Raw genomic sequence first — 14,392 nt, 5'->3', positions numbered from 1 at the left:
GTCCAAAGACTTTAGATATACAAAGACGTTGCTCTCATTTTACTATAAATGGGAGAAAGTGCAACCTGCAATATGGCAGAATAAGTAATGCCTTCTAAAAAAGACAGCCAATTGGTAATTGGTAAAGTTATTGCCTCACTACAGCCACTTGTTGGCAGATTTGGACTGAAGTAGTTTCATAGATGGCTGCTGAGTGAAATGACTTGCCTGAAAGGGACTTTGGATATCAGACTTTTACTAATTAAAAAGTAAGTAAACAACTCAGCCACTTAGATATCACCACTTTGTCACGTCAAAATCAAACTTGAAATGGCCTGAAAACATGATGACTGGGGGTTTATTTTAATGAGTAATCAGCTTGGGGAAATTAAAGGTACATCTTCGTGTCTGTGACAGACTGTGTTTACCAAGAATGATTGATGATATGAAAATAAGTTGACTATTAAAAAGAACAGCTGAACATCAATACACAAATAAAATATATTGTTTAAATTGTTACTGCCTTTAGTTATTGTTTTGGAATAAATGTAAAAATGCTTAAAACACTAACTTGATGATTTATACTTGGTTTTAATAAATAGTCAAGTCAAGTCACCTTTATTTATATAGCGCTTTTTACAATACAGATTGTTTCAATAATGCAACAAAGTTTGTTTCTAGAAGAAAGTAGCATCATAGTCCAAGTTCAGTGATGGTTAATTTTTGATGTAAAAAAGTAAATTTAAATAAATTTTTAGTTCATTTATTTATATATATATATAAATTTCTCCGCTCTGGAGAAAACTAGGGTCAGTCGGGGCCAGTTCTCCTCTGGCCAACGAACGAACGTGTATGATTATGATTCAGGCAGCATAATAGGTCGGAGATCAGATTGGATTGAAACAGTCAGAATATTAGAACGAAAAATAGAATAAAAAATAGAATTATACAGTTTTTTCTTTTTTTCAAGTAAAGTAATGTTTATTTAATCAGAAAAATGTGACAATGTGGCTATAACTGGGACATGAATTTACATTTGATTTGTTAATTTCAGAACACCACTGACATAGGCCTACAACACCAAAGTTTTGATGGAAGGTGAAGATAGACTGTTATTTTTATATATAATAAAAATTATTTCTGAAGAAAATGTGATATTTGGTAACAGATAGTATACACTGTTTGATACATAGTGAAAGATAACTTTTGGGGTTTATTGGATGACTTTTCACTACCTTTAGTAGTCATTCAGTCAAGTTTTAGACTTTTTTTTGTAACTCTTTCCCCCCCATAATGCATCATTTTAATTGACAAGCCTAGCGGAACTTTAATTTGAAGCATGCTAACATTGCACACAAAGACTGCGTACAAACTCATTATTTCAAACACGCTTCTCTGGTCGAGCCGTCGGGTTGACACGTCAAAACTGCCCCTGCCAAATTGGCCCACTCTCTTTGTTCTACTCCAGTGACCAAGGAGTTGTGTCTGCAGCCTCGGTAAACATGGCCACACGCTTCAGAAAGTGGGCTGGGAATGTGTGCTTTCAGAATAATGAGAGTTCAACACGAGCAGGTGCCTGTCAGCCGCCCTGTGTCCATGAGCTCCGGCCAAACAATGACGCTCATCTTGTACAGTCCGACAACGTAGAAGCTGTCATCTTACAACAGCCTTGGTAAAAATGAAACTTGCTTTTCTCATTTCCTTCCTGACGGTCATCTCTTCTCACCTCTTCTGTGTACCTTGTAGCTGTCGTGACCCTCGTGCTCCGTATCAAATTGGATTTAAGCCATGAAACTACAGAAGTGAAGAAGGGCTATGGAGGGATATCAGTCTTCGCTCTCTCTCTTTCCAATCACACCAACTACATCACTTTTTACCGGTGCATGCAGGCATAATCTGGTTTCCTGTACTGGGCTAATGCGGCCAGGCAGATATTAATTACTTACAGAAAAGGCTTGCAGAAATGTTTGAAGAGACAGCGTTTTGCTCTGCCGTGCATTAAGCCTGATTCATATGGCAATTCCAGAACATTGCGCTCTGCTGGTGATCAGAGGCAATATTAAATACACCTTCAACATTTAATACATTTAGAAAGCTTTCAGTTGCTGAGGAACCTTTGAAAATGGAACAACTCTATAATTTTTGATCCCAGTGGGAATGTCTTTTGTATTTGAAAAGAATCGTGTTATTCTGATGCCTCTGTTTGTTTCAGATATAGTTTTCTGAGGTGTTCAGACACCAATTTCGTTGTATAAATGGCCTTTTGATACTGTATCAAGTAAGCTGCATTAGTATCAAGTTCGCTGATATTGAAAGATAAAATTGAAAGAATAGCGTTTCAAAGCATGAGAGAAGCGTTGTGTATCAGAATAGCCCATTTACTCGGTGTGAGGATGCAAACCGAGTCAGAATAGCTCTTGTTCCAGTTCCAGTAGGACCGTGTCTGCCCAGCATATGGCTTTCTCTCTCCCATTGTTTCAGGAATAGAAAACAAATGCAATTGCACGCCAGAATTCTTCTTACCAATCTGTCGTAGCTGTGCCATGGCTGCCAAGTGGACGCTGGCAAAGAGAAACGAGTGCGTGGCAATAACGGTTATAATCACAAAAAGAAGCTGAAAACAGTTTGATGCGAGGGAAGTGGTAGGAAAATAGAGGAAATTGTGTGTGAAAACTGCACTTGTTTTTTAGCTGCTTTGTCTCAGGTTTAGTGCTCAACCCATTTTGGTGATAAAATGCAGGATTGACTGAGGGGCATTTGATTATTTATATATATTTTCTGTACAATTGTTATTATAAATATGTTGTGTATATTTTTATTTACATTTATTTGGCTATATACACAACAGAAACATAACCATTTGCACTGCACATACAGTCACATTGTACATTGTAGTCAGAATGCATAACTCTGCAAAATTATTTACATTCACCCAGTCTACAACACGAAGATATTTCTATCATTGTCTGTACAAATGTACATAGTTATGTTGTATATATGTTGTGGATAAATAAACAAATAACAATTTTCTTGTTTAGTTACTGTACATTTTATTCATTTGATTAATCAGATATATCCATTACATAAATATAAAAATGTTCAATGCACAGTCACATCGTACTTGGCAGTCAGAATGCATAACTGAATATGCCGTTGCATGCACAGAAAATTATTTACAGTCTCTAAAACATGAGTCTGTAGTTAACTAAACTAGTTAATACAGTGTATATATACTATTATTTCAGCTCAGGTTTTTACAAGAGCATTGTTTATATATGTTGTATTTTGAGAGTGATTCTGCGGCGCTGTGTTTTTTTCAGTTGAGATGCTTTGGTTGCTATATATCCGCTGAAGTGTCACTAGTATCTGATTTCAGAGATAGTTTGTTTCTGAATATAAAAATGTTGATACAGTGATGTTGTTGTGTTTGTTATTGTCATCTGTTGCCATTGTACAAGCAGGATGTGGCGGTTGGTCGGTGTGTTAATTGTCCCGCCCCTCCTCCACTGTGATTGGATGGCTGAAAGTGACAGTGATGACTGCGTTTAACCAAAATTGAGCATTTTTCAGCTCTTGCCATCCAGAAAAAAACAGCAGGTTTCAGTATGGATAGACGCTCAGCGCCGTGTCACGCTCCTGGCGTTTTTAAATAAGCTGCGCTCCCATTGAAAACAAATTTTTAAGAATATGCTGACGTTAGGAAAAAAACATGCTTCGGTGGACACATGGCCTAAGACCACCAGTCTCTGGCATTTAGAACAGAGTCTACTGCAGGTGTAGAGTGTCATTTACTCTGAGCCTTTTGGCCTTGAGCTGTAAAGAGCCACACCCCCTCACATTCATCACTGCCATAATCTGACATTAGAGGCTTGTACAACTTGTACAGCAATTGTAACTCTCCCCAAGAGCTTCATTCAATAAGCTAATTAATCATTTTGATGCGATTCCCCTGGTATTGATTTTACGCTGCTGCGATTTGTTTTTACTCTGGCATCTACACACGTCTAGAGATGTGGCATCAGGAACCGTCTGAATCGCTGATATTAGGGCGCAATTATTTTTTAGATGTTTCAAAGCTTGATTTCCTGGTGGATTGCAACAGCAAAATCAATCAATTTTATCTTTTCACTGCTTGTCTCGGAGAAACATCCATTTAAAAAAATAACTTCAGGGTTTATAAGCATTTTGCATCCCAACATGAATCATGTTTTGCCAGTTATGATACTCGATGGAATGAATGGTAATGATTTTTTGGAGTGAGTTCACATTATTCAAACTGTTGGGGATTTGCTCTGTGATGACTTTTTGTTTTCATGTTTCCTGGTATAACTTATGTAGGGCCCTATGAAATCCATCTTATTTTCCCCCAAATTCTGTTAATTTTTTTCACAAATCATTTTTTTCTGTTATAAATTTGGTGGATACCGTTTTTTCCCCCCGTTGTCTGGATTTATTATATGGGTGGTTGATTATGATTTCACTTTTCTAACTTTAGTTAGTCTGTAATGTTGCGGTTTGAGCATAAATAACATCTGCAAAGTTACAACGCTCAAAGTTCAAAGCAAAGGGAGATATTTTATTTGAAATAAATTGCTTTTTAAGGACTACAACAAATGGCTGGTAGGGACTACATGACATTCCTCTGGGGTTAGTGACATCACCAACCCTAAAATTTAGATAAACCCTGCACCCAGGATCATGATTTATCGATTATCAAGACAGAATATGCTAATCAATGACTAGAAGATAACTACACATAAGCTACATAAATTCATCAACTAACCATTCAGAAATGTTGTCTACATGTCACTTCTTCTCGAGCCTCTCTCATCTTTGTCTGACTCCGGTTTGAACATAAAAAGCTAAAAGTTTTTGGAATTTTCAGTGTATGTCTTTGTGAGGTAAAATGACACAAGCTCTTGAAGCTCCGCCCCCTGTGCCGGGAGCAGCAGCTCATTTGCATTTAAAGGGACAGACACAAAAACGGTGCGTTTTTGCTCACCCTCAAAAAGTGACAATTTTAACATGCTATATAAAAATATTTGTGGGGTATTTTGAGCTAAAACTTCACATACACACTCTGGGGACATCAGAGACTTATTTTACATCTTCTGAAAAGGGCATTATACCACTCCTTTAAAATAGTTTTTTTATTTTTTATTTAACAATTTATGAAAAGCTTAACAAAATAACATTTTTAGGGTCCTAACTGTTTTATTTTTCCCCAAATTCTCTTTCAGAGACACACATAAAATGCAGCCTCATTTAAATAGCAGTCTTTTTATGCTTTAATATTCACAGGAACTAGTCCATATCATGATTTGATTAAATGTATAGCCTTTTGATTAATTCATCTAAATTTTGTCAAACTCTGTGACATTCCACATTATAGTGAAAATTCATTTTTAATAACTGGATTTATGCACTACTTACACTGCCTTTAGATGCATTTCAATAGCATAAAATACCTTGCTGAAACTATAGGTTATACAAGTGAAATGCATATCATTGTAGGAGGAGAGGTGGCCTCCACTTTGTGTTTCCAGTCAGTTTGTAGCATATCCATCACACCGTCTTCATTATCTCCTGCAAAATCGAGTGCTAGGATTGCTGGGTAATGTGTGTGGTCAGTGCTTTCTCCTTTACATCGTTGATTACCCCAGAAAGCTTCTTTATTGTTTTTTTAGAGGCCAGCTGTATCCACTCCTTCTCACTGACACAGATTAGAAGTGTTGAGCTGGCAGGAGTGAGGGAAGAGATTTATTGTTTGCATTGCTACGACTCCTTGACTCTATTCTGTTCCCCCCATGGACAGATAATCAATAAACCGTGTCCACACGATGATGGGGCGTGCATGCATCCTCCTCGCCAGTGTTGAGTGTGAATAAGCCCTTCACGACCACACACGCATACAATGTAGCCTTTTGGAGGTTGTGTTGAAGTGATTCTACAATGGCAAAGACACTTAGCTCAGTTTGGTGCTGTTAATACCAAGGTCATTGTTTTTAATTCCCAGCAAACATCACACATATAAAATATACCTTGAAAGCAATGTAAGTCTAAAACATGAAGTTGTTTGTTGAAAAATCGTTTAATGTTTAAATTAATAAATGTTCATGCATCTGGTTAAATTTGGTCTGTTTGACACGTTTGGGTGCAAGTGTCTAAATGTAAATATGCAGATGAAGACTATGCACGGCTGACCTTATGTAGCCCCGCCCCTTTTCAGCGCTGCGCTCGTTGTCTTTTGTCTTCCGGTATGTATTTTCACAGCCATCTTATATATTTATGGATGAACGGCTCATTTTAAAATCTTCCCGGTCGACTGACATTTGTTAAGACATCTGCTTTAAACATTACAATCCTCATGATAACTTTCGTTAACTTTACTTTAAGTAAATCCACTTCAAAAGCTAATTACTCCTGGACAGCAATGCCATAGAAATATACAGAGCGACCGCAAAAACGGAAGTTCAAAGACTATGGGCCCTATCTTGCACCCAGCGCAATTGACTTTGTACACCGACGCATGTATCATTCCTATTTTGCACCCGCGCACAGCGGACTTTTCCCTCCACAGACGCAGCAGGTTTCATTTTTGCAAATCATAGCCTACATTATTCCGATAGATAGATAAAGATAGATAAACAGTTTATTATAAAAGCATATATCTAGCTTACACATTTACCCAAATTATCATACACCTGTTTAACCGAAGTTAATTTGGGTGTGTTTCTCCATCCTCAACGTCCCTGACGAGAACGTCGGTCTCCTCGGCTGTGAACTGCTCCTGGCGCGCGCCTGGCAAATCCGCCGTTAGGAATAGGACTCCGCTATAGAACAAGCGCGCCTGCTCTTAAAGGGAATGTGAGATGACGCTCTGATTGGTTTATTTCACGTTACGCCCAAACCAAACCTATGAATAATGAAGCTACTTCAGACCAACCCATTTTAGATTTGCGCCTGGCGCAAGAGTCATTTATCCCGCCGGTATAATAGCAACAGCGCCCAAGACCCGCCCACAAAGTTACTTGCGTTTTGCGCTTGATACTTGCGTTTCAGATCGTTAAAATAGGGCCCTTTGTTTCTCTGGCGCATAAGGTCTATACAAATTGTCTGTGCACCACGGATGATGACCTACTTTCTACATTTGCCAAAATGTGCAGTATACAGCAAGCATGTACATACTGTAGCCTACCTCACAATGAATCGTGAGCATCCATTTACAATGTGATGGATAAATGGAAGCAATTTTAAAGAGCTAACATGTACTGCACATTATGTACATTACACTGCCAACATTTTTTTACAAATAGAATGTAAAACAGTATACAGTAGCCTATGCTGAACTGTTGTCAAAAAACCTCATTACTTTTTATAATTCAGCAAGTGATATCCAGTTTTATCTGAAAAAATGGTTAGTTTGTCAATGTTCTTGTTCTTTATTTATTTATATAGCACAATTTAATACAACAGGTGTTGCCCAAAATGCTTCACAATTTGCTATCTAAAACAATAAGACAAACATGAAAAAATAACATTTTAAGTTCTATGTAAAAATCAAGGTTAAGGAGGATCTTAAGGTCACCATGAAATCAAAATGGACAATTCTTGTTTTTGTTTTTTTAATGGAATATTGATGTATTTATTATAAATTATTTATGCATGCACATTTTTTTTTATTCATGTGCCCTCATAATAATCAAAGATTGCAGCAATAGCAAACCACAACGATCCATTGATTCAATCAATTACCGATGGACAAAATCAAGTCCCGTCTTACATTTTCTCTTGTTCGAGAGGCCGTTTCACTCAGATAAATATCACAATAGGGAAGAAAAGCATTGCAACTTCTGTTTCATTCCAACTTAAAATTCTGCCATCATTTGCTCACCTTTGTGTCAGTCATGTGCAAGTTTTTCTTATGCTGAACACACAAGGGAATTATTGAACAACATACTGTTTTGAAAAGTAGTTTATATATTATTTGTGCATATAAGTTGTGCAGAATGTTAATTCATTTCATCCTTTCTTTGAAGTCAGTCTACAATATCTGATGTACAGCTGCAAACAGGACATTTGCACTTTTGCAGTTATTAGTATTTTGTTTGTAATGGGAGAACAGATAATGATTCTCTGGAAGGGTCCTTTAGTCTCAGGAGTGATCATATTAGTTCTATAAGGCTTTTAGTAATTGCCAAAGTAAATGTAGCTGCTCAGAGGATTTCTGCATTATTTATTAATTTAACGGCTGCTTTTATCATAAGTGCTTCATGTTCTCCTGAGTATAGCTGTTTTGTCTTGCCTACTGTATTGCATGTAGATGCTTTTCTTTGAGGTTTACACTGCATCATAGGATCACCACTGATTTACACCAAGTTCACACCAAGAATAATACCCATAAAGTAAACTATAACAATAAATATATTAGTGTCCACATCAACGCACAATAGCATTCTGTTTATTCTAGGCACGTGCTGCAGGTTTGTCGTCCGCTACTTTAAATGCTTGAGCTCTTAAAGCAGGATAGATTCTGACAGGTTGTCAATGTTTTTATCATTCATCAGCTGAAAAATAAAACGTTCTGGAAGTGATTCCAACGATATAGTTACTCTATGACACATTGTTATAGTTGTGGTGTAGACTCTGCTATTCTTTTATAATTAGAATGATTTTTAATATATATATATATATATATATATATATATATATATCTGTCTTGTTGCCTTCTCACTTTCCATATTACTTTCTGATCTGTCCCTATATGCTCTTACAAATAAAGGTTCCAAAAGGTTTTTTTTTTTTTTTTTTTTTTGCAGTGAAGCCAGAGAAGAACAATTTGGGTTCCTTTTAGAACCTCTCAGTGAACAGTTCTTAAAAGAACCATTTTTTCTTTGTGTGAAGAACATTTTAATAATCTCCAATGGAATTATGTAAAAGGTTCTTAATGGAATGAATGATGGCAGTAAATAACCTTTATTTTTAAGAGTGTATATCAGAGAAGTATTGTGGTCTTCTCAAAAGGCCAATGTACCATTTCTGAGTTTGGGTTATTTAGTGCAATCTAAATTCATGTGATTTGATTAATGTGTGCGTATCAACACCATTTACCACCTTACACTATCAACAAGCAACCAATATTTTAACCAATTTTTTGTGTGTTTATATTGTTCTTCACATCAGTGTCTCCTTAAGTTTCCTCTTAATGTCTCCTTAAACATTTTGTTCATTGCATAAATAATAACTAAAATAGTACAGTACGAAGCAAATTGTGTATGTTTTATTGCACACTACTTGCTTCTTTGGACCATTAGTCACACACACACACACACACACACACACACACACACACACACGCACACACGCACGCATGCACACACCACGTTTACTTGGGGACATTGCATAGATTTCTGTTGTTTTTAGAAGCAAATTGTGTGTTTTATTGCACACTACTTGCTTCTTTGGACCATTAGTCACACACACACACACACACACACACACACACACACACACACACACACACACACACACACACACACACACACACACACACACACCACGTTTACTTGGGGACATTGCATACATTTCTATTGTTTTTAACCCACTTACAAAATTAAAAAGTACTTTAACTATTTGAATATATTTTAAAATGTAGTTGATTCCTGTGATATCAAAGCTGAATTTTCACTCTCATTACTCTCAGAAACCATTCTAATATGCTGATTTGCTGCTCAAGAAATATTTCTTATTATTAGTATCAGTTAAAAACAGTTGTGCTGCTTAATATATTTGTGGAAACCATGATATCTTTTTATATACTAGTAGGATTGCCTGATGAATAGAACTGTTAGGGTTAGTCGAAAAGTGTTCTGTATTTAAAAAATAAATAAATAAATAAACATGGTATTTTGATCATTTAATTTTCACGTCTTTTTCTACAAATCTGAGACCTACCACAAGCCATTTGCAAATTTGAGGACATATGGGCCTTGCACTGCCAGTGTGAGGATGAGTGGTCTGTCGAGAGATCCATCTTTAGAAGCTCTGGTAACACAGTGGGATTTGTCAGTGCTTTCTGAGAACAGGATTATTATATGGTGTCTCAGAATGACCTGTCTTTAAGAGTAATTTTCTCTTCCTTGTTTGACCAGCACGCTCTCCCCAGTCAGTCCCTTTAACAAGCTCTACGATGACATCTCTATCACACTGCTGCCTGTGGTCACCCTGTTAAAGTCAATATAATGGCACACCATTAACATTCTCACGAAAGGGAGGTGGGAATAGATAATATGATTTAAAAGAAAAACGATGGAGGCCTCACAGAAAACAGTTGAGTTTCATATACCCTTATAAAGCTGAGAGGGACAGAGTGTTCGCTCAAATTACTACATTTTTAATGTCGTTCCAAACCTGTATGAGTTTTTTTCCCCTGTAGAACACAAAAGGAGACGCTTAGTATAGTGTTCAATGAGGACAAGCACAAATGAGATCTATGTCAGAGGGCATGAGTTTAATTTGATAGTAACTTAAATTTAGATCTGCAGTCGGTTGCACAACATTAAGAAAATCCTTTAGAATTATAACTAAGGGTTTTCTTATATTGTTTTATAGTCTTATTTTGTTTATATATCATGATAAAAAATTTTTTTTAAGTAAGATTGCATTATGTACTTGTGTAACTAAATAGAAATATGATCTGATATACTAAATAATGCACATATTTTATTAAAATAATGAAATTGTATCTGCCACAATGTGTGTGTATATCCACTCTCTCTTCTGACGGAGAGATTTTAGATCTTATCGGCTGCTTCTATCATGTTTCCAGTACTTGTATGCTCTGTTGTTGTTTTTAGATAAAGCGGATTTAAAGAGATAGTTCACCCTAAAAGGAAAATAAAGTCTCACCCTGGGGTTGTTCTAATGCCATATGCCCTTCTCACGTGTTCTGGGGGTTTAATGAAAATCCTGACCTTGGCCATCGGTCCTTGCACGGCTACAAGAGTAACATTATTATTATTATATTATCAAAAAAGTGACACGTAATACAATCCATGTACCATGAATATGTAATTTGTGTTCATTGTAACAAGAAGTTATCGCATGATGCTTTTTCTAGGCGAAACGGAGTGAAATGCGATGCTCACACAAACTCGCACGTCGCATAGCCATGCACACACCAATGGCCAAGATAAGGATTTAATACATTAAATTGCATATCTAATACTCCCAGAACACTTGGAATATACGACACGTGTTGCATGGGATCATTCTGTGATACTTTTGCATCTTTTTAAAAAAGCTTGATGTTGGTCGCTATTCACTGCCATTATATGGACGAGCGCGAGCGGGACATATTTTTCGAATCCTCCTTTTGTGGTGCATACAGCATTAGAACAACACCAGGCTGAGTAAATGATGACTTAATTTAGGTAAAATGTCCCTTTAAAGTACTTTTCTCTGGACCATTAACTCTAACCCCAGTAAAAGGCATCTGCAAATGTAATTATAATCTCCATTTAATGTAATCTATAGTAAAATGTTTTATTACCTTTGGGGAGACAGGCCTTCTCCTTGTTTGATTGTCATTGATGTTGAATGTATCTGCCCTTGCCTGTAACATCTCATTTCACACTTTCTTATGAGAATATTTTTCCGTCTTTTATTATTTGAAACCATTTAACAGTCACGCTTAAAGTCTTAATTGCCAGTTGTTAATTCCATTAACGCTGTTTTTTAGAAACTGAATAGGAAAGAATGAATACATATCGACATCCGGTATTGAAACATACAGTATAATGAAAATACAGTGCATTATAATGCATTAAGATCTCAGGAAATGTCACCTAATAGATTGAAAAAATACTTAACTCAGAACTTTATTTATTTACTGATTGATTGATTGTTATTATTAATAATTGTGTGTAAATCAGAGTATAAATACAGAATTATTTCAGGTCACCTTGCATGTGCAGCTTGTTTGAGATCTACTTAGACTTCGGTTATCAATAATATTCATCACATATTTAGCTGTGATGTTCCAAAGCCCTGAATTTGTTTCTAAAAGTAGTTAATGTATGATTTTGTGGTTTATCCAGGATTCGTTAATGCTTAATACAATCCATTCCTCCCTTTAATTGCACAATATTTCAAGTGTGTCTGTCACACAATCTCAATGGAAAATGTATTTATCCCCATGCTTAAATTGTTCAATTCTTCAACCGCTTCTCCATTTTTGTCTTAACATACAGTACTTTTAGTTTTATAGTCACAGAATACAGTTGCAAGCGAACACGTGACATACGCTCTGCTTTATATTCCTGCTGGTCAACGAGCAGCTTTTTCAGAAATCTTTCTTTCTTGGTCTGCTGATTTTATCTTGACTTTACCAGTTGCTCTTAACTTTCATTTTCTAACATTTCAGATTGTGGAAGCTGCAAGAACTGCAAGTCTTTGTGTTCGATTAGATTAGAGCTATTATCCTTATTTTCGGAGGTTTTGTCTGCTGGGGCCATCCTGAGAGCTTTGAAATGTTGAAAAGGCCTAATGAGTCAATTAAATGTTAAGGTTTTGCAATAAAGCACTATTGGTTTCAAAGGAAGTGCTCAAACTTTGGAAAAAAAATTGGAACAGAAATAGATTTCCCCTCCAAACTAGTAGTCAGGCTGTCCATTAAAAGTTTCTGGAATATGCAGAGAAGTTTGTTCCCTGCAGAAACTGTTCATTTATCAGTAATTTGTCAGAAATAGTCTGTCCATTTAGAAACGACCAAGATGGACAGTTCAGTAAAGTGTCGTGACTGATGCCTGCAAGAGAAAGTGTATGATCACCTTTCCACTCTACTTCAGCTGAAATAATAAGCATAATGGGGAAACTGAGTTAGAATGTCTGCAAAGACTTTTGTTCCTATAGTAAGTTCTCCTCATCTTGCTTTATTACCTGCAGTGCTTCTGCTGTTATGATTCTATAGAAAACTCATATTTATTTCAAGAGCAGCTTTGCTGTGTCAAGAGATTGCTGCAGTATTTTAACAAAACCTTTGTGCAGAAAGAAAACTGGTTGTTGTATTTTATTTCTTCAGGGTCGGATCTGCAGGATCCCTTTGCGCCTAATGAAAAATCTGTAGACCTGTTTTTGATTAATCTGTAGTTTCTTGAAAATTGACAAATTATATTTATTTTGACCTTTCTTTACTAATCTTGTTTTGGCTTATTTTTTGTACCATGTCATATGTCATATTTCTTGTGGAAAGTGTTTTATTATGATGCATTTTAAAATGAAATACATTTTACATTTTAAACAAACGTGAGTAAACCCTACGGTTCAAAGGTTTAGGATCTTTCTTTTCCTTTCTTTTTGAAAGAAGTCTCTTAAACTTAGCAAAGCTACATTTATTTGATCAAAAATACAATAAAATTATGAAATGTTATAAACATTTTAAATAAATGTTTTGTATTTAAATATATTTTAAAATAGAATTTATTCCTGTGATGGCAAAGCTGATTCTTCAGTGTCACATGATCCTTCAGAAATCATTCTAATATGCTGATTTGCTGCTCAAGAAAAACTTGTTGAAAACAGTTGTGCTGCTTAATATTTTTGAGGAAACTTTTCCTTGAGGATTATTTGATAAATATTAAGGTCCAAAGGACATAATCTGTTTGATGGAACATTATAAATGTCTTTACTGTCACTTTAATCAATTTAATATAATGTATTCCTTGCTGAATAAAAGTATTCATTTCACAAAAAACAAAAACAAACAAAAAAACAGTAGTTTTGTATATACAAATTATTGGTTTATTCTTTTTTGGGGTCATTTTTGATTTATTATATGGTACGATCTACTCCATGCAACCTAATCCATGTATCCCTAATCTATCCTTAAAATCTGAGGTCAATGATTTAAAGGAATGATATTCCAGGACCATCAGCAAAAGACGGTTTATCCAGGATTATGTTCTGCTCATTGTTCTGTTCATATTAATATCAGCCTTCAGCCTGCTTGACTTCAAACCAATCAACAAATTTACCGTTTTTCCAAAGAGTTTGTACGTATAAGTTCATATTGATTGTGTATAATGACTTATACCACAGCAGACTGTCTATAAGTGAATTCACTGTGTACCTTCATGTTTACCCACAGGAGAGGAGAATCTACTGGCAATACTGAAAAGAAGATGGTGGAAGTACATGATTCTGGGATTGATTGATATAGAAGCCAATTACCTGGTCATTAAAGCCTACCAGTACACCACACTGACCAGCGTTCAGGTAGGTTACACCCCAGCAAATGTTTATGAGTGTGTGTTTGTGCATTGTGAGGGAAAGAAAAGAAAGATTGTGAAATCTAAGAAGCGAAAATGCAGTGGCTTGAAGCCTTTGTTATGTATGTCCGATTGGCAGTTAAAGC

General features: G+C 35.9%; 1 protein-coding gene across 1 annotated transcript in view; it reads left to right on the top strand.

Annotated features, from left to right (window-relative positions):
• The window catches only part of slc35f1 (solute carrier family 35 member F1), a 92,298-nt gene that overhangs the window by 40,513 nt on the left and 37,393 nt on the right, over nucleotides 1–14,392 (top strand). The window contains exon 3 of the mRNA XM_079888527.1: nucleotides 14,126–14,253. Coding sequence (XP_079744653.1) covers nucleotides 14,126–14,253 — 128 coding nt within the window. The remainder of the gene's footprint in view (nucleotides 1–14,125; nucleotides 14,254–14,392) is intronic.

The sequence above is a fragment of the Squalius cephalus genome (assembly GCF_949319135.1).
Source record: "Squalius cephalus genome assembly, chromosome: 12".
Lineage (NCBI taxonomy): Eukaryota > Metazoa > Chordata > Actinopteri > Cypriniformes > Leuciscidae > Squalius > Squalius cephalus.
Note: the sequence above shows the minus strand (reverse complement) of the source record. Positions and strands in the feature narration are given on the sequence as shown.